This window comes from Arvicola amphibius, chromosome 4, assembly GCF_903992535.2.
Source record: "Arvicola amphibius chromosome 4, mArvAmp1.2, whole genome shotgun sequence".
NCBI lineage: Eukaryota > Metazoa > Chordata > Mammalia > Rodentia > Cricetidae > Arvicola > Arvicola amphibius.
In genome coordinates this window covers 15,438,793-15,459,376 of record NC_052050.1, presented here as the reverse complement: position 1 = coordinate 15,459,376, position 20,584 = coordinate 15,438,793, and the positions used below count along the sequence as shown (strand labels likewise).

Sequence of the window (20,584 nt, the reverse complement as noted above, 5' to 3'; positions counted from 1 at the left end):
TTTTTGTCTTGGGGGGTTGTTTTTTTAGTTGTTTGTTTTGTTTTGTTTGTTTGTTTAAGACAGGGTTTCTCTGTGTGGCCCTGGCTATCCTGGAACTTGCTCTGTAGCCCAGACTGGCCTCAAACTCAGATCCACCTGCCTCTGTCTCCCAAGTGCTGGAATTAAAGGTGTGCCACCACTACCTTGCTTGGATTTTTTGTTTGTTTTTTAAGATGTATTATATTTAATTATGCATATATATGTGTGGATCTGGGTGTGGATATGTATGTGTGTGTGCCGGTGCCAGCTAAGGCCAGAAGCATCAGATTCCCTTGGTGTTGGGGTTATAGACAATTGTGAGCTACCCAACATGGATGCTGGGAATCCAGTTCTGATGCTTTGCAAGAGAAGTCTGGACCTTGAACTGCTGAGCTGTTTCTCCAGGCCCAGCAATAAATTTTAAAATGGGCTTTACTCTCAAGTATCATGATAAAATCTTATACCATTTTACCTGAAATATGCCTTTATCCTATATATCCAAGATATATTTGAAGCTGGCTCATTTGTCACTTAATGACTATCCCAGTTTTCAGATTGTATTGTATTGTTAGTACTTGCATTCAAGTAACCCATTTTTGACCTAATGGCTCTTAAGAGTAGTAATGCTGGTAATGTTATTATAGTATTTTGTTATAATTGTTCTGTTTTATTAGTTTGCGTTTTTGTTGTTTGTTTTGCAATGTGTAGTCCTGGGCTTCCATATGCTAGGCAAGTGTTATTCCACTGAGCTACAGCCCTGGTGGTGTTTTGTGTGTGTGTGTGTGTGTGTGTGTGTGTGTGTGTTTTTGTCTTTGTTTTGTTTTAGAAGGGTCTTGGTATATAACTTATGTTAGTCTGGAGAGTCTGGAGCTCAGTTTCCCTGCTCCTTTCTCCAATGTCCTGGGATTATAGGAATGCACCATCCAGCCAACCTAGTTATTGTTAATCTCTTATACATAATTTATACATTAAACTTTTGAGATAGATATATATGCATTGGGTTTGCTATTATTTAGGGTTTCAGGCATCTGCTTGTGATCTTGAAGTTTATTTCCTAATTATATGTATCAAGGATTGAAATGATCATTTTCCTAGGGCACCTAGTAGCATTGGTGCCCAAAAGAGAGAAAGAGGAAGATGTGACATTATTGTAGCGAGTACCACAAAGATAGATATAAAATAAATTGATATATGTATATGACAATTTATTTAAAAGGGGGTTATGGGGAAAGCAGACTCATGGAGCTAGGAGCTGGCCACATGCTGCTTCACACCACTTGACCCGGTCTTCATCACCCAAAAGAGCATGTGGCCTCTGTCTATCTCCTTTTAAGAGATCATGTCCACAGACAAAGCCACGCCCTAAGGCTGGTACTCCAAAGTTATTGGTGGAATGAATTTCCACAATACATTATGAATAATATATAAGAACATTAAATTTTTTATTATGTGTGTGTGTGTATGTTTGTGTATACATGTACATGTGCACAAACATGCCACAGTATGTGTGGAGGTTAGAATACGTGTAGGAGTCAGTTCTTTCCTTCTGTCATGTGGGTCCTGGGGTATGAACTTAAGTTGTCAGGCTTGGTGACAAATACCCTCACCTGCTGAACCATCTCAAGGTTCTAAGAGCATTTTTTAAAAGCTGACTGACTTCTAACTTGTGTCACAGAGTTAATTTTGATTGATGTTTCGTACCAGGGTTCTTAGTTCTATATACTTTAGAGTACTAAAGTTTCATCTCTGAAAGTTACTTTGTAAAAGGAAGGGGTATTGTTTGCTCCCTTGAGCTGAAGATGCTGGCTCTGGTGCCATGACCATCTGAGTTACATCCCTGATATCTTGGGCCCAGTCTTTTATCTGGACCTGCTTCTCTCCTCGTGTCACATGTTGTCTCTGTTGTTAAAGGGTCTTCTTTCTGTGCTCTAGGCTCCCAGAACCCTGGCCGAAGCTCTCCTCCACCTGGTTATGTACCTGAGCGACAACAGCACATTGCCCGGCAGGGATCCTATACGAGCATCAACAGTGAAGGCGAATTCATCCCAGAGACCAGTGAGCAGTGTGTGAGTATGGGGGGAATAGGATGTACCAGGACCCATTCAGACCAAGGTTGTGATGAGGCCTCTCAGTGACGCATAACAGACCTGAGGAATTTGATGCCCATCCCATAGTTCTTTGAAAACTAAACCTGCCCCAAGATGGATTATTCCTTTGAGGGGCCAAAGGTTAGTTCTTTTTAAAGATGAGATCTAAATTTCTTATCCTCACTAGTGTTGGGTGAGCACTTCATGGTATCCCCTCTTTAGGGCCTCTCACTAGGCCCCTTGCAAACCACCATGCAAAGTACTGTTTGCAGACTTCTGACAGTGGTCTGGTCTCAGTCAGCAGTTTTAGCTAGGAACAACCCTGAACTGACGACAGGTTATGTCTTTATTGGCTATATTTTAGTTTTACTATTTTTCGATGAAGGTGTATATATGTAAATTAGACTGTAGGACTGATAAAATAACATGATTTTGCTAATAGCTGTATTAGTTATCTATTGTTACATAACAAATTGTCACAAATTTGGTCTTAAACCAGTATACCTTTATTATCACAAATTTGGTCTTAAACCAGTATACCTTTATTATCTTAGTGTCTTTAGATGGGGAGTCCAGACATGACGTAATGGGGTTTTCCCCCCATGGTCTCATAGGGCTACTACAGTCAAGGTACTCTCCAACTGCATTTTCATCCTGAGCTTAGAGTTCTTATCACAATTTAGTTCCTTACATTTGGTAGAACTGTGGCCCTTTTTCTTTGCTAGAGATTGTTCAAGGATTCTCTCAGATTCCAGAAGCTGCCTGCAGTTCCTTATTATCAATCTCTTATATCATGGCCTTCTTCAAAGCCAATCCAAGCTCTGTTGTTCCAGTCTATAAAGTTGGAGTTGTCATCTTTTTTTTCTGTCTTCTTTTTGGTTTTTCGAGGCAGGGTTTCTCTGTGTAGCCAGCCTTGGCTGTCCTGGAACTTACTACATAGAACAGGCTGGCCTTGAACTCACAGAGATCCACCTGCCTCTACCTCCCAAGTGCTGGGATTAAAGGCATGTGCCACCACCACCTGGCAAAATTGTAGACTTCTGTAATATAATGTAACCATGGGGATGGGCATTCCTATTGTCTCCGCCTTAGTTTATTGACTAGAACCAAGCCCCAGTTCTTGTACTCAAGGGAAGGGTGCCTCATTGGTCACCTGATAGTGTGTCCACCACAGTAGCACACCCATTATGATGGCTAGCTTTCAACCAGTAGCTTACTTAATAAAAGTGTAATAAAAATTACACTTTGGGTTAGTAAACTGAGTAAAGATAAGATCTCTATTTGGGGGCTAGAGAGATGGCTCAGCGGTTAGGAACATTCTTCCAGAGGTTAGGAGCTGCTCTTCTGGAGGAGCCAGGTTCAGTTCCCAGCACCCACACTGCAGCTCACAACTGGCTATAACTCCAGTTTTAGGGCTTCTGACATCCTCAAAGAGATATACATGTAGGCAAAATGCTAATGATCATAAAAAATAAAAATAAAAAAATCTCTGTTTTATTTCTGGGTTTTTTTGTTGTTTGTTTTCAAGGAGCTTGTCTTTATTGCAGAGTTAAGTTCATCAGGTTTCTGGAATTTGACTTAAGAAGAGAAAATTTCTAACAGATAAAATAGCCAACAGAAGGAGCTAGAAAGATGGCTCAGAATTGAGTTTGATTCCCAGCACCCATGTCAGATAACACACAACTGCCTGTAATTCCAGAGGCAGGAGACCTTACACTGTCTTCTGACCACCATGGGTGTTTGCATCTATCCCCCTCCACACACACAAATATACATGAACACAAACAAAAATGAAAAAATCTTTAAAACGGAGGTGGGCTGGAATGATGGTGCGGCAGTTAAACGTTCTTGCTGCTCTTGGAGAAGACTTAAGTTTGGTTCCCACCACCTATGCCGGATGGTTCACAACTGCTTATAATTTCAGCTCCAGGAGCTCTGACATCTCTTCTGTACTTAGTGGGCTTCTGCACTCATATGTGCACACACACACACACACCAAAAAAGAAAAAAAATTAATACCAGTACATGTGGGGTTTTACAGAAAGTTGATTCCTGTAACTTTCATTATTCAAACTTATGGGCTATAGGAAGCCCTTTACACTCTTCTTCCTTCTGTGCTCCCTCTTCCCAGGGAATTTCATGTAAGCTGGACGGCCATCAGCCTTCAGTCTTTCATGGTCAGAAAATACTATTTGTGTGTGTTGACTATGTACAGACGTCTCTTTTTTGTTGTTCCCTAAACAAGATGATTTAAAGCATTTACATTATATTATTATATATAAGTAATCAAGATGATGTAAAGTTTACAAGAAGATATGTGTGTAGTTATCCTACAAATACTGCATTATCTTATATAAGGGACTAGAACATGCATGATCTGATATCAGCAGGAGTCCTGGAAGCAGCCCCCATGCATATAGAGATGACGGTATTTTGAATTTGAAGGCTGCACTCCCATCCTTACCACTCCTCCATCAGGGAAAAAACAATGAAGCCTTTAGGTTAGGGGAAAAATACGTTCTGGCCGGGCAGTGGTGGTGCACACCTTTAATCCCAGCACTCGGGAGGCAGAGGCAGGCGGATCTCTGTGAGTTTGAGACCAGCCTGGTCTACAAGAGCTATTTCCAGGACAGGCTCCAAAGCTACAGAGAAACCCTGTCTCAAAAAACAAAAGCAAAACCACGTTCTGAAGGTTCTTTGTTAATGCATTTGACTATAAGCTAGAATGATATTTAATTTACATAGATATCTCTTACCTCTGCTTTAGAGTCAGGATCTGGGAATTTGGTTTTTGATACCAGTTATTTACTCAGTAGTTCTATGAGTTTAGATATATGTCTCCTGACCTTTCTTGGTCTGCAGTGTTCATCTGTGAAAAGAGGTAATGCTTGTCTTTGTAAATTATGAATTATAGAGTGTAAACAGAAGCATTAGGTTCCCACCCAAACTCCACTGGAGACTTCTGCAGGCAATACCATTTCAAGTGCCAGGCACTCACTAATATTGATGGGCCAAGAAAATGCCAACAAGAAAAGGCAGTATCGCCGGGCGGTGGTGGCGCACGCCTTTAATCCCAGCACTCGGGAGGCAGAGGCAGGCGGATCTCTGTGAGTTCGAGACCAGCCTGGTCTACAAGAGCTAGTTCCAGGACAGGCTCCAAAGCCACAGAGAAACCCTGTCTCGAAAAACTAAAAAATAAAAAAAATAAAAAAAAAAAAGAAAAGGCAGTATCTCTGCTTTGCTCTATTGGCAGAGCGCCTAGGGATGCCAGCCAAACATTTTCCTTCATCCTAGAAGCTTGCCTTTCAAACTAAGGGAGAGAATTGCACCTTGTACCCTTCTTCCACTACATGGGGAAACAAAGACACTTCCATATTTTGACAAAAAGGACCATATGGTAGCTCTGGCTGGGATTTGAGTGGAAACTGTGGTTTGATTGTGTGGCTTGCCTTTCAGATGCTAGATCCCTTGAGCAGTGCTGAAAATTCCTTATCAGGAAGCTGCCAATCCTTGGACAGGTCAGCAGACAGGTATGAAGGTATGGGTGGTTTGGGAGCCCAATGAGTAGGCATTTTTGGAATGGTTTTAAGAGAAGTGACTAGTCCATGTCCCTGATACAGCCATAGGCCTAGGATTAAAACAGTATGCTTTTTAGAGAGGCCCTCAGTTTCCCAAGGACTGTCAGAATGGTTTGGTGCTCAATGAAATAAACTTAATGATAGCTTAGAAGAACAGTTCATTTACTGTGTGCTGTGTTGTTCCCAGTGCTTTATGTATTTTGACTTTGCACATGCTATAGTCTGCCTACTTTTTCACCTCATTACTGTGATTTGAATTGAGAAGCAATAGCTATTGAAATTTGGGGGAAAAAATGGAATCTCACCCATAGGTTGATCTGTTTGTTTTTTCTTTTCTTTCTCCAAAAGTTTATGGTTGAAGAAGAAGCTAGCTTAGAATAATAAGAAAACAGAATATCCAGATTTTGTAACTTTTATCTCTTTATGTAGAATATTTGTTCTTACACTTAGAAGTCAGTGCTATTCTTTATATACCAAACAACTGTGTCAAGGATGTGTTGTGTTATTTTGTTTTGTTGTGACGAGTGCTTACTAGATAGCTGGTCTGGAACTCACAGTCTTCCTACCTCAGTTTCCTATGTGGCTTGTGAGGGTGTTTGGAGCAGACCTTCACCTCTTTATGTCTGAGAACTCATTTGATTGGGGATTGGGGTTGGGGAGTAGTCTGGGGCTAGGAAATAGGAATAACTTCCTTCCTTCCTTAATTATGTGATTAGTTGATGAAAGTACTGATCTTGTGACTAATCTAATCACCATCTTCTTCTAGATATCATAGAATACATACATATTATTATGTAGGTTTCTTTGGGACTTGCTCTCCAATCAGGGAACAAAACAGTACCAGTAAATATGACAGAAGGTGCTACCACTGGCCAAACTCTCAGCCAGAACAGGGACTGACTGTAGTAGCTTTGGACTATTCAAAATTTTGTAGTGTCAAGGGAGGATAGTGGTCCAGTTGTTTGAAAGCAGGGCAGCTCTCCAAAACTTTCTTGAGTCTTCTGATCTCAAAAGATACTTGGAGGACAAAGGTGATGACTTGGTTAGTAAAATGCTTGTTGTCCAAGAATGTAGGCTTGAGTTCAGTCTCTCGGAACCCAAGTAAAACAGCTGGGTACAGCACTGCACATCTGTAATCTCAGTGCTGGGAAGGTAGGGAAAGGAGGATAACTGAGACTCACTAGCCAGCCAGGCTAGCTGAATCTGAAGTTCAAGGTTCAGTGAGAACCTCTGTCTGTAAAAATAAGAGGGACAACAATTGGGAAAGATACCAGTTGTCAACCTCTGACCTGTACATGCACACACATCCACATAATACATGCATACACATACAAGGTACTTGCTTGTCAAAGATTCATTCAGATTTAACTGGATGTTGAAAAGGTAGCTTAAATTTATCAACTTCCCTCTTAGTTTCCCCATCTCTAAAATGAGATGGTAGTCTAAATGGAGGGTGCCTGGTGGAGAAACAGAAACAGACTGGAGCAGCATAATGTCCTTGGCACATAAAGTGGAGTCTTATTTTTAACCTGCAGGTGATCAGTAAGAATAGTAATAGCACAGCAGCTGTTCAATAACTGGTACCTGTTTTATTATGTGTCCTACCTTACAGAGGTATGAGGAAATCCTCTGTAAAATTAGAAATCATTCTTTGCCAGGCAGTGGTAGCGCACACCTTTAATCCCAGCACTCAGGAGGCAGAGGCAGGCCGATCTCTGTGAGTTCGAGGCCTGACTGGCCTACAAAGTGGGTTCCAGGACAGCCAAGAGTACACAGAGAAACCCTGCCTCAAAAAACCAAACTAAAGAAGAAACAAAAGAGAAAGGAAAGAAAGAAAGCATTCTTTAAACTATAGTGTTTTCATTATTACTTCCTAAACCAAGTTGGTTTATTGTTGTTTAGTTTGATTTCTTCACCTGGCATAGAGATTAGAGATTAGGAAAAAGGCCAAGAATAGAAAGGGGACGAGCCCAGCATGGAATGCAGCAGAAAAGGCAGAGTTGTCACTCCTGTTTGGCTGCAGGCTAGTGAAGTGGGGTGGTGAGCACCAGAGACCAGGCTCCAGGCACAGCAGCTTTCCTGCACCTCTCCCTCTGTGATCATCATGGGGGGGGCACTTAGATACCCTCCTTCTGCCCTCTGGATGTGCACTAAAGCTTATTTTGTAGTCTTTTGTTTTTTTCAGCCCATCCTTCAGGAAATCACAAATGTCCCGAGCCAGGAGTTTCCCAGACAACAGAAAGGAATGCTCAGGTAAGTTCCACAGAGCCTAGGTAGGTACTGCAGGGGTTGGGGAAAGAGTGTCGTGTTGGGACCATAAATGCCTCTAAATTGGGAAGACAAAACTGTATGCTACTTTTCCTGGAGTTGCTACTCTAAAATCTCAGGAGGCCTGGGAGCTTAAGTGACTCACCTATCTTGACTCACCCACAGTCTAGTAATTCTCCTGTCTTCCTCAGATCGGGAGACCCAGCTCTATGATAAAGGAGTCAAAGGTGGAACCTATCCCAGGCGCTACCATGTGTCTGTACACCACAAAGACTACAACGATGGTGAGTGCTCTATACTGCCCCCTGCTGGTAGGCTGGTGAATGATCAAAGTTTTGCCTGGGGAAAAAAAAAAACCACCACAAAAGAAAGGCTTCGGGGTTGATGGAAAGGAAACCAGGTACTCCCACTTCTGCGTTTTCCCTTATTTTTGAGGCATTGTGCCCCAAGCTTGAGGCAAAGAGATAGGAACGAAGCAAATATTGGGTGGGGGGGGAGTATTGGTAGATGCAGGTGCTGCCACTGGAACACTGTCCTTGTACTACATTGTACTACACAGATATCCCAGGTGCCCCTCTCTGATGCCATCTTCTGCAGCAGCAACAGGTGAACTGAAGTTATGGCAGAGGGATCAGGAATAGGATGCTGAACAGAACACAAGCTGTGGTTTGCCTTTTGTTGGGTCTGAGGATCAGTCTTATGCCTTCCCTATGTTCAGGGCTTCTTTAGCCACGCAACTTCCTAATTCCTGTTTTTGTCTTGATTCTTAGCGAGCTAGGATAGCAGCCTTTGTGGCATGAGTCAGGCAGGAGGGCAGATGAAATGCACCTGAGCTGGTTGTCACCGTTATCTGCTTTGCACATCCGGGTTTGTGGCCAGGGCTCTGACTTGCTCTGTCCTTATTCCTGCACTTCCGTAGGCAGAAGAACATTTCCCAGGATACGGCGGCATCAAGGCAACCTATTCACTCTGGTGCCCTCAAGTCGCTCCTTGAGCACAAATGGCGAGAACATGGGTGTAGCTGTGCAATACTTGGACCCCCGTGGGCGCCTGCGGAGTGCAGACAGCGAGAATGCCCTCTCCGTGCAGGAAAGGAATGTGCCAACCAAATGTGAGAAGTGTCCCTGACTAGGAGAGTGCTGAAACAGCTGCAGGGACAAGAGCTCTGTGTGCCACTCTGGCAGCTCCCCTCAGTAATAATAAGTGCACCCTCCCCTCAGAGTTTGGAGGAGGAGCCACACCCTAGAATGTAGGTCTAACTCGATGGCTGTAGGATAAGGCATTTCTTCTACCTGGTTTTAGTTTTCCTATGTTTAAAGCTAAAGGGCTTTTTGCCACATTCGGGTATTAAGAGCAACTAGGCATGATGGTATTATAATCTCAGTACTCAGGAAGCTGAGGCAGGAAGATTGAACACTTAGAGACCAGCTTGAGTTACATAGTGAGTTCAAGGCCAGTATGTGTTATACACCAAGGCCCTGTCTCAAAAAATGAATAGATGAAAAACATGTTTAGGAGCTTTGAAAATAAAGTTATTAGTTGGGTGGTGGTGGCGCATGCCTTTAATCCCAGCACTTGGGAGGCAGAGGCAGGCGGATCTCTGAGTTCAAGGCCAGCCTGGTCTACAAGAGCTAGTTCCAGGACAGGCTCTAGAAACTACAGGGAAACCCTGTCTTGAAAAACAAAAAAACAAAACAAAACAAAAACAGGAAATAAAGTTATTTGTTCAACACAGAACACCATTTTACCAGGCCCCTGCTTCTCAGAACTACCCTGTTGACCAAGGGCTTAGGCCTGCAAGAGAAGCAAGGGATGGATGGTACAAGGAGGATCTGAGCAGAGTTCTATGGTTTTCAGTAGGACAGGAGGGTACAAGGACAGAAAGTTCATGATCTAATGTTCTCTCTCTCTCTCTCTCTCTCTCTCTCTCTCTCTCTCTCTCTCTCTCTCTCTCTGTCTCTCTCCCCCCCCCCTCTATAGCTCCTAGTGCTCCCATTAATTGGCGTCGGGGGAAGCTCCTGGGTCAAGGTGCCTTTGGCAGGGTCTATTTGTGCTATGATGTGGACACAGGACGTGAACTTGCTTCTAAGCAGGTCCAGTTTGACCCAGATAGTCCCGAGACAAGCAAGGTATGGCCTTCCCTACACACAAACCTCCAGCTTCTCCCTCTAGCCAAAATACCTATTGAATATTTGCCTAAGGTGATACAAGTTACTTCCCAAACTTCCAAGTTTTTTTTTTGCTATTCATCTTAGCCCTAGCCAAGGGGTGAAGAGCCAATGTCCCAAAGGGTGTGGAGCTTCTAGGAGAAGGACTGCATCCATGCTAAAGTCCTATCAGCTCAAACTGAGACAATGAAGACTAATTTCCCAAAGGGCACTCTTTGGACCCATTCCCCAAACAGAGCCTTGGTGCAGAAGGAAGTTTATGGAGCTCACCCATTTGTTCCTCTGGAAGTAGGAGTCACATAGTCTATACCTCAATGTGAATAGACAAATACAGTAGTTACTTTAAGTAGGATTCTGTAGCCTCTTCTCCCTCTTCACTCCTTCCTGTTTGCCTTCTTGTGGGTAAAGAATGCTGTATCCCAAGGGCTACCCAGCATTGTGGCCAAGGACCAGACATTTGAGAGAGTTTGCTGTTCTCCAGCTGAAGTTTCCAAAGCAGACCCCTGTAAATCATAGACTAGGGCAAGATAAGCTGACCCCAGGTGGGCACAACTGGGCCCTGAGTGCCCAGGTGACCAGTGGTCCCTCTCTAGGAGGTGAGTGCTCTGGAGTGTGAGATCCAGTTGCTGAAGAACTTGCAGCATGAACGCATTGTGCAGTACTATGGCTGCCTGCGGGACCGTGCTGAGAAGATCCTCACCATCTTTATGGAGTACATGCCAGGGGTATGTGCTCTTGAGTGCATGTGGAATTGACCTAGGGCTAGTGGCTGTGGGGGTGGGTCACCCTTGACTTGGGCCTCATCTGATGAGGTTCTGGGAAACCATGTGCAGTGATGGCAGGATTGATGACAAGAGGGCCCTGAGCCTTTGGCTACAGAGAGGGTGTGAGATTAGAAATGTCCCAGGTTCTATCTAACTTGAGGGTCCTGAAGGGTTGGTTCACATCAAGTAAGCACCTCTGCCTGGAACAGAGGATCTCCTCAGCCTGGTCTTGGGTCCTACTTGCTTAAGATAAGGACTGTTTCGGGCTTTTTCCTAAATGTCTGATAGCTCCTGGCAAAAGTGGCCTATACATGCAAATGAGACTCCAATGGATCACTGCTTTGCTACAGTCCTGGGGATTGGAAATAACCTGTCTCCTCTCATGAGCTAGCCCCTGAGGGACTCTCTTGACTCCTTGTGGTCTATTAGGGCTCTGTAAAAGACCAGTTGAAGGCCTATGGAGCTCTGACAGAGAGTGTGACTCGCAAGTATACCCGGCAGATCCTGGAGGGCATGTCATACCTGCATAGCAACATGATTGTGCATCGGGACATCAAGGGTGAGTAGAGGTGAAGCTGCGGCGGAGGCATCAAGACCTAGGTTCAGCCAGGCATAGTGGCGCACGCCTTTAATTCCAGTACTTGGAAGGGAGGCAAAGGCAGGTAAATCATTAGAGGCCAGCCTGGTCAACACAGTGAGTTCCAGGCCAGTCAGGCCAACATAGCGAGGCCTAGGTTCAAGGCTACCTACCAGTCAGTTACAAGTAGACCAAACACTAGCTTAACTACTTTGAGCTTTCTGAAAAATAGGACCCCAACTGCTTCCTTAATTGGAGATGGGTGTAAAAATTGGTTGAGCAATGTAGGGAAAATACCCTAAAATGCAAATGTCGACATGGGGGTGATCTCTTTTATACTGTGAGGCTTCTTTTCAGCTTATGTCTAAGTCAGTGGTGGCCCTGGCCTTCAGTCACCTGGAAGGGGAGATAAAAGAAAAATATAAGAGGGTCCAAAGTGGTAGCCTCTGCCCTTTCGTGCCTTAGGAGCCAATATTCTCCGAGACTCAGCTGGGAATGTGAAGCTTGGGGATTTTGGGGCCAGCAAACGCCTACAGACCATCTGCATGTCAGGGACAGGCATGCGCTCTGTCACTGGCACACCCTACTGGATGAGCCCTGAAGTCATCAGCGGCGAGGGCTACGGAAGGAAGGCAGACGTGTGGTGAGCACTGGGGTGTGCCGGGAACCTATCTCCCTGCCTGAGCTGAAGGTTCTCTACATCAGACATGAACTTGTGAACTTGACAGTGTGAGAAACGGGGACTGATGCACCCAGGGCTTAGATTCAGGGGGTGGGGGAGGGATAAATGGAATGAATTTTTATCCCAAACAACAAAAGGTTATGGCTAAGGACTTAGGCCGTGAGGGTCAAAATCCATATTTGCTGGACCTTTTTTAAGATGCAAGGTTTGGGCTGGATGTTGTGGCACCTTTAATCTCAGCACTGGGGAGGCAGAGGTAGGCAGATAGCTATGAGTTCAAGGCCAGCGTGGTTCTAAGCCAACCAGGAACATAATGAAATCATTTCTCAAAAAATAGAGATAGAGAAAGAAAAAAAAAAGAGAAAGAAGGGAGGGAGGAAGGAAGGCAGGCTGGCAGGCAGGCAGGTAGGTAGGTAGGTTCAGGGGTTAGGGATGACCTAATAGTTATACCTGCTGTACAAGTATAAAGACCTGAGTTCAAGTCCCTAGCTTTCACAGAAAAAGCTAGGCGTGGTTCCTCATGCTTATAACTCCAGGATTGGGAGGCAAGCATGGGTGGATCCTGCAAGCTTTCTGGCCAGCCAGTGTAACTGAAAAAGCAAGCTTCCATTTCAGTGAGAGACAGTGTCTCAAGGCAGTAAGGCAGAGAAGATATTTGTCATGCTCTGGCTTCTGCATGCACCAATACAGACACACTCAAATGCATGTGAAACACACATACAGAGCAGGATACATTCTGAAGACCTAGATTTGTCTCTTAACATGAGTAGACTTAACCCCTTCTTGTGCCCAAACAGCTTGCATTTGATTTAATTTTTATGTCCATTCTCATAAAGGGCCTAAGAGTTATGAAAACTTTTCTCCTTGGAAAGTTATCATGGGTTGTCCTCAAAGATGTCTAAATCCTATCTGCCAAAACCTATAAATGTAACCTCTATGGCAGTAGGGCTTCTGTAACTAAGATATTATCCTGAATTACCTGGTGGGCCTGGGGTAGTAATGAGCTCCTTAGAGAAAAAAGCAGGTCAGAGAGGGTTGTGGGAAATGTGGCAGAGGACAATCAAGGAGTGGGGGACCAGAAGCCAAGAGACACAGTAGGTTTGGGGTAGCTATTGTTGTTGTTGTGTGTGTGTGTGTGTGTGTGTGTTGAGACAGGGTTTCTCTGTGTAGCCTTGGCTGTCCTAGAACTTACTTTGTAAACCAGGCTGGCCTCTAACTCACAGAGATCTGCCTGCAACTGCTCCTGAGTCCTGGGATTTAACGGTGTGTCCCATGACCACCCAGCACTTAATAATATTGAATATGCTAAATACACACAAGGCCTTGGGTTCAGTCTCTCACATGAGAAAGACATAGACAGGAAGAAATGCTGACATCCCCCAGAAACTAGGAAAGCAAGGAAATAAGAGCTATTTACACCAAATGGAGGCTGACATAGCTATCTTGGAGTCTGTCAGTACTCTTTGCAGTCTCAGTAAGTACCCTTTGGTGTGTTTGTCCTTCACTGTGACTGAGAACGATACTTCTTTCCTTACAGATGGTAGGGTGGCTAACAGATGACATAAGGTTCTCTCTTCCAGGAGCTTGGGCTGTACTGTAGTGGAGATGCTGACAGAGAAACCACCTTGGGCAGAGTATGAAGCTATGGCTGCCATTTTCAAGATTGCCACCCAGCCGACCAATCCTCAGCTGCCCTCTCACATCTCAGAACACGGCAGGGACTTCCTGAGGCGCATTTTTGTGGAGGCTCGTCAGAGACCCTCAGCCGAGGAACTGCTCACACACCACTTTGCACAGCTCGTGTACTGAGCTCTCAAGGCCATGCTGCTGCCAGCTGCCACCTGCTGAGAAGGCCAGGGGCTGCTGTCAGGCTCAGTGAAGTTGCTGCTTCTTCCAGGCAAGGCTAAGGACAGTGGAGCTTCGGTCCAGCCATTGTTTGTGCCCCTTCTGTCACTGGGACTCAAAGCCAGGATGGGATAGCTGTGGCATCGAGACTGAGAACCCCAGCCTATAAGACCCAAGAGCTCCATCATCCTAAGCACAATGCAGAAGGAAAGGGGCTGGGAAACCGTATGTAAGACAGCCATGGCCTCAATGTGTCCTAACATTGCAGTCAGCACTGAAGCCAGGAGGGACTGGGGCACAGGACTTACTCAAGGGTATGAATAGTGTTATTTCATTCAGAGTGTTATTTTGATTCTCCTCCCAATGTTTGGAGATTACCAGAGTATCTCTGGGCTGCATGAGCCCACTCAAGCTTGAGGTAAAGCCCAGCATTCCCCAGACATCACAAGGTAGGACGTTTGGGCTGCCCTCACTTAGAGCCTCCAGGTGTGCTTTGCCAGTCCTGTCCTTTACCAAAGATTGAAAGAAGCAAATGTTATGCTGCCTTATTCTGGGAAGGAGGAGCCTGCTCCCATAAGCAGGGCCTGAGAAATTGAGCTGCCTCCAGTAACTGGGGAAACCCAGTCTTGTCAATGCAATTGTCTCTGTTTTACAAGTTGGAGTCACTCTTATGCTGTTCCCAGTTTCTAAACTGGAGACTTTGCCTCTGAGCTCTGGAGACCCATGTGGGCTTTGGGCTGGACTGGGAAGAGCTGATAGCATGGCCTCTGGCCTGGCATCTGTTCCCTTGCTGGAGCAGAGAAAGTAGGCAACACAAATAAGGGCATCTGGCTCTGGCCCCATTGGGCAGTTCAGGAAAATTCAGAGGGCTGTCTCAGGCTGTCTGCATCTCAAACCTGTCAGGCCTGAGCCCACTCCTTTGGGTAGAAAGGAAAGCCCTTGTGCCGCCACCACCATGTCCAAAACCACCAGCTCTGTTCCTTAGCCTGCCTTGCCCAGTTGTGTTCTCAGCCTCATCCCTTGTTCCTCCCACAAGGGAGGATGCCAACAGGGGTTGGGGAAAGACTCTGAGCAGCTTAGAATCGGCCATATTTACCTCAGCCTGGGTGCTGGTCCTTCTTCCAGCCCCTTCCTTCCCCTCCAAATGTGCCTATTGCTACAGCTCCTCCCTCCCAACTCCCATTTCTTAGGAGTTATTAAAGCAAAAAAAAAAAAAAAATTAAAAATGCCAGTGCCCAGGGATGGGCATCTCCAGGGAGCTGGGGATTAGCGCCAGGCAGCTCTGCCAGCCATGCCCACTTCCCCATGGGCACAGAACAAGCCAAAGCCTTCGTTGTATGTTGACGATGCACTTTTATGAATGTAGTTTCTATCGCTGTTTTTAGCCTTTTCACATCATGTAATGTGAGGCCTTGTACTTGTTAATTTATATCTCAGATCCATATTTGATGGTTTTTATATATATCAATTCTAGACTGTTACCGGTGATGGACTCCTGAAGAGAGAACAGAAATTGAAAGCAGCTGGTTTTGCAGATTTATGTGTTGCACAGTGCCAATTGGGCCTGGACCCTCTGTTTTATTTCCTTTCCCGGGGGTCTGTCAGGCCATCCTCTAACTGCTCTGAAGCCAGTGAGTAAGTTCTGCTTCCACCTTAGCCTTTGCCCAGGGTGGGGACTGGCCTGGCCCCTCTTTTAGACCAAAGCTGCCAAAAGGCAGCTCGGCCTCTCCTTGACCCCATCCTGATGGCTGTAGCACCCCTTAGCCTATCCCCATCCAAACTCCAAACCACAAGAGGAAACAGAGCTTGGTGGGCTGACAAGATGTCTGATGAGACGACTCTGCTTGTCCCAGGTTCAGGCTCTCACAGAGCCCCCACAAGGGGGTATCTTACCTCAGAGGGAATGTTTCTAAAAATGAACTTAAAAGTAAGCCAACAAATCCTGCACTCCAAAGGAAAAAAAAAAAAAAAAAACCCTTTTTTTGTGTGTGTGCCAAAAACTGTGGACATGCTGGTTCAGCATCCTCAGGGCCAAGCCATTAATTTATTTTTTATTAATAAATCCAGATGAGCAGTTGTAGGGCTCTAGGATGGGCCCGAAGGTTCTGAAGGACAGTCTCAAGCAGCCCTTGCCTGTTGTGCAAAGTGTTATGCCACCAATTGTTTGACATTCCATGGGGTTTATCTGCTTTGGCCAGCCCCACATGGAAGGACCAGGCCTGGGTCAGGTGCATGCTGCCACCCTCCTGTTCCTCCCACTCACCCAGCTCTGTGTCTGTGTCTGAATTGTGGATTGTGCAGAAGACCCTGCAGCCATAGTTATTTGATTATATCTTGACTGAGGGCTTGCAGTGCAAAGCCAGGCCAGTGCATTACTTACAATAAAAGGGATCATTTATATCAGAAGGGTCCTGTGACCATGCTTGTGGTTAAAGGTGGTTGGTAGAAATTTGTACTGGGATGGGTCGGGTGGGGATGGGATGCCTAATACCAAGTTTAAATAGCTGCCAAAAGTGGGGTCCTGGCCTGACTTGGCCAAAGCATCATTGCTAGCCCAGGTGGCCTCTCATTCCACTGAGGCAGCACTGTTGGTCCATCTGATCTGAATACATGGCCCTTTTTTTTTTTTTTTTTTTTAAGATAAGATCTTAACTATAGCCCTGGCTGACCTAGAGCTCACTATACAGACCAGGCTGGTCTCAAGGTCACAAATATCCACCTGTCTCTGCCTCCTGAACACCATGCCCAACCCTGCCACTGTTTCTGTTTGTTTAGTTTTGGAGATAGGGTTTCGCTGTGTAGCCCTGGCTGTCCTGAACTCAACTATGTAACTTGTGTAGTTCATAGGCTGGCCTTGAACTCAGATCTGCCTGCCTCTGCCTCCCTGGCGCTGCGACTGGGTGTTGTGTACCACCACTGCCCGGCACTGCCACTGTTTCTTGATTGCAGCAAGAGACCATTTTGTCCCCATAGATACAAGGCCTTCCCATCTCTGTTTACCTGAAAGAACAATCTGCAGTGGTTCATCCGCCAGCAGGACCAAAGGCTGGATTCCCTGGCAGTCTGCTTACCCCCTTGCTCACCAAGCCATCTATCCCAAAGGCCGTTTGCAGGAGTCAGGGCAGTAGGGCGTGGGGCAGGACAACAGAGATGTCCGCTGAGGGAGTGTCTTCGCCTTGCTTCTCTGCTGTGAGCAGTCCTCCTCAGTATGCATGGGCTCTTAGAGGAGCAACATTTGTTTGTGAATGACCCGGCACAGCAGTTGTGACCTTTCCCTTCCCAGGAGAGGCTCTGGGAAGATGACAGCCATGAGGAGGAAAAGGTGGCAGCACTGAAACTTAGCGGCATTTGCTCATCTATGGATTCCCATCATTCCTTGCAAATTTCTAGGGCAAAGGAGTAGGAGGGAACTGGACAGCTGGGACCAGCTAGCAGAAAGGCAGTCACAGGCAGTCTTGTAAAGTTCTGCTTTGGGCCCCATTCCACCTCTGAGGAACTGCAGTGAGGTGGGCGGTGGTGGTGTATACCTTTAACCCCAGCACTTCGGTGCTTAAGCAGAGGCAGGCAGATGTCTGAGTTCTAGCCCAGTCAGGGCTACATACTAAGTGAGACAGTATCTCAAAACTGTTGTGTGGATGTGAATCTGGGGCCTGGCTTCTCTCCCACAACTCAAAAGGGATTCCAGGTTTTGAAAGTTTGACATCCTGAGTTGGCAGAGACCAGTTCTTCAAGCTAATGCTTATTGGACAACCATCACCCAGCCCCTTCAAGGCCAGAAGCCCCCCTTTCCCATCCCTGTGATGAGTTTGCAGCCTACCTGCCACAAAGCTCCCCCATCAGGCCACATAATAGAGAGTCAAGATCTGTTTAAACATGTTTAAAACAGGGTTGATCACAACAGTAAGAACAGCACAGCAGTGGAGAGGAGGGGAGCATAGCTACTGCCGACCCTGTTAGCTGAGGCTCCAGCAAGGGGCCCCTAGGCCAAGGCTGTGGGGGTGTCTTGCCTCTTCCCAGCCCCCTCCCCCACCAGTGAGGTGACATATAAGAGGCCCAGCAGATGGCACTCTTCCTCTTCTTCCAATCTCTGTGGCTCAGAACCAGGCTAAGGGCAGAGGTAGATGGGGAGACACGGGGTACACAAGGCCCAGGTGGCAGTGTGGGAACTTGGGACCCTGAGGAGGGCATGCTGACTCCTTGCTGGAGAAAAGGCACCTAAATAGGGAAGCTGGGCTTGTGGGCATCCCAGGGAGCCTTGGGGTGAGGTGAGATGGTCTGAAGGAAGCAGTATGGTGAAAATTCCAATTCTGCTTCCCAAACCTCTACCTCCTGTGGGAAAAGTAAGGAATCCTGGAGCAGAGCCCAAAGCCTGAAACCCATCTGAGGGAGCCTCATCCTTTCCCACCCGCTCCCCCAAGCCCAGATCAACCTCCTTCCCACTGGCCAGCTGTAGGCCATGTGCAGGGAGGGAATGGATGTTAGAGGGCCTCAGGCTGTCTTGGTGCCCGAGTCCACCTCCTTGTGGGCCCAGAGCTCCTTGTGCTGTTTACGGCCAAACCCCTCATCGTAGTTGCCTTTGCTCTTAAACAGCTGCTGAAAGTGAGGTTTGCAGTAAAATTCACCGTGCAGTGCAGCATAACTGCCCAAGCTGCGGAAGCAGAGAACAGCTGGGTCAGTCTAGGTCAGGGCTGGAAGGCAGGATGGGGTTGGGGGGCAAGTTAAATGGGCAGGGCAGGGGCGCACCTGAGTTTGGCGTGGCAGTGTTTGCAACAGAAGCAAGAGTTGTGGAAAATGAGCTTGTCTGCCACCAGCCGCTCCATAGGGTACACAGTCTTCTGGCAGGCTGCACAGGTCTCCTTCACCTGAGCCCGTAAGCTAAAGGACTGTGGAGTGGGGTAGGGTACACTCAGCAAGAAGCCTGATCAGCATCCACCCTTTCCTCCACCCACACCCACCCTTGGGCCCCTACCTTGGAGCGCTGCACCGTGCTGCTGCCACTGTTGCCTTTGGCTTCCTGGGGAAGAGGAGCAGTCAGAGCGGGGTCAGCTCTCCGGTGGCCCAGCCCAGATCCCAGGGGCACTCGAGAGGTGGCAGAGGGTGCCAAGCAAACAAGCTGCTCCTGTCCCCTTTACCCCTCCCACCTGGCTGGTCACCTACATGAGAGGGGGTGGCCTGGGCGGCTCCGGCAGCCTGGAACATGGCTCTTCGGAGATGGTTGGCGGCCTGGGTGGAGACGCGGCGCCAGGAGGGTTCTGTAAGGGGAAGTCAGTCAGTGGGGCCCCAAGAGCCCTCCCCCATCCTGCAGGCTGGGGTGTTTTTAGGCAGGGGGTTGAGGGGCTGCGGTTGGGACTTTCCCTAAGTCATTTCCTGTTGCTCTGTGTCTTGCCACTTCCGCCCCTCATCCCCCTCCCCAGCCTGCCCGCCCCTCATGCAGCTCCCCACGGGATGGGGGGGGGGGGTCCCTGAGTGGAAACATATGTAGGGCTAGAACAAAGTTAGCGAGAGCGGCCAGGGACAGAGGGCTCCGCGGTGCCTGCGTGTGTTTCCAAGGGGCGGAGACCCCACCGGGGGTGACGGGAGGTCAGCAGAGGTCTGGGCTGGGCACCGCCTGACCCGCGGTCCCCCCGCACCGGGCTCAGACATCCAGCCCCTGGACAGCGCTCGGCCCGGCCTCCCGCCCGGCCTGGCTGCGCCGCCTCCGGCGCCTACTCCTCTGGACCCCAGACCCGAACCCAACCCACCACGGGCCGGCCCAGCGGGACCGACGCGAGCCTCTGGGTCCCAGCGAGCGCTGCGCGCGAACCGCCAGGCGGCGTCGGCCCCGCAACGCTCCGCGCCCCTCCCCCCGGCCGCCATGGGTCTCACCGGGCCCGGCCTGCGCCGCGGGGCGGGGGTCGGTCGCTGGGGGACCGCCTCGGGTGCGAGAGGCGCGGGCGCGAGCTGCCACCGCTGCCAGTGGTCCCCGAGCGGCAGCCGCCGCCTCACCGCGGCGCCGCCCCCGCCCCCGCCGGCCCCCCGCCCCGCGCCCGCCCATTGGCTCCGCGCGCCCGGGGCCGCCTCCGGGAGAAGCCGCCGCCACCCCCCCCTCTGTGCTTTGTCTTCCCCTCGCTCGCCAAGCCCCCCCCCCCGCCTTTGTCTGCCCCCCGCCCCGCTTTCGCAGCCCGCGCTCGCCCGCCTCCCGGAACCGACCTCCCCTGCCACTAGTAGGGAAGGGACGACGGCGGGGAGTGAATCGCTAACCTCGGGCGGGGATGAGTTCAGCCTACGGTCACCACATGAGGCTCTCCCGGCGCGGACCTTCAGAAATGGGTCTGGGCTTTTCGCTGCCTCGGTTTACCCGTTGGCCATTGTGAAGGCCGAGTCCCATTAGCTCCGCCCCCTCCTTGCGCTCCGGGCACCCGGTACCCTGAGCTATCCCACTGTGGGGACTCCGGAGACAGGTCCCCTGGCAGCCACGGAGTGCTGCGGAAGAAGATGGAGGCAGCTCGTGGTCCCTCCATACACCGATGTCAGGTCAAGGTGGCCTCTGGTGGGCCGATGCCGCCATGTGAGGGGTGTGACAGATCCGCCACCCCCAGAACTTGCACAGCTGCATGG

The 20,584-nt window shown here is 48.2% G+C and overlaps 2 protein-coding genes across 3 annotated transcripts in view; one reads left to right on the top strand and one right to left on the bottom strand.

The window, feature by feature from the left end:
- Positions 1 to 16,387, top strand: part of Map3k3 (mitogen-activated protein kinase kinase kinase 3) — a 92,645-nt gene extending 76,258 nt beyond the window's left edge. Inside the window, exons 7-16 of the mRNA XM_038327927.2 lie at positions 1,951 to 2,084; positions 5,562 to 5,635; positions 7,869 to 7,936; positions 8,143 to 8,235; positions 8,871 to 9,062; positions 9,932 to 10,080; positions 10,713 to 10,844; positions 11,313 to 11,442; positions 11,926 to 12,103; positions 13,723 to 16,387. Of these exons, the coding sequence (XP_038183855.1) occupies positions 1,951 to 2,084; positions 5,562 to 5,635; positions 7,869 to 7,936; positions 8,143 to 8,235; positions 8,871 to 9,062; positions 9,932 to 10,080; positions 10,713 to 10,844; positions 11,313 to 11,442; positions 11,926 to 12,103; positions 13,723 to 13,951 (1,379 nt within the window). The 3' untranslated portion in view covers positions 13,952 to 16,387. The remainder of the gene's footprint in view (positions 1 to 1,950; positions 2,085 to 5,561; positions 5,636 to 7,868; positions 7,937 to 8,142; positions 8,236 to 8,870; positions 9,063 to 9,931; positions 10,081 to 10,712; positions 10,845 to 11,312; positions 11,443 to 11,925; positions 12,104 to 13,722) is intronic.
- Positions 16,388 to 17,849: 1,462 nt separating this feature from the next.
- On the bottom strand, positions 17,850 to 20,368 carry Limd2 (LIM domain containing 2). Of its 2 annotated transcripts, none has more exons than XM_038327993.1 (5): positions 20,228 to 20,368; positions 19,145 to 19,239; positions 18,957 to 19,001; positions 18,731 to 18,870; positions 17,850 to 18,635 (listed from the first exon to the last, which is right to left on the bottom strand). In XM_038327993.1, the coding sequence occupies exons 2-5, from the start codon at positions 19,184 to 19,186 to the stop codon at positions 18,476 to 18,478; spliced, it is 387 nt and encodes a 128-aa protein (XP_038183921.1). In that variant the 5' UTR covers positions 19,187 to 19,239; positions 20,228 to 20,368; the 3' UTR covers positions 17,850 to 18,475. The 2 variants fall into 2 exon arrangements, with proteins under 2 accessions (XP_038183921.1, XP_038183920.1); XM_038327992.1 differs by lacking the exon at positions 20,228 to 20,368 and adding an exon at positions 19,853 to 19,949.
- Between the last annotated feature and the right edge of the window lie 216 nt (positions 20,369 to 20,584).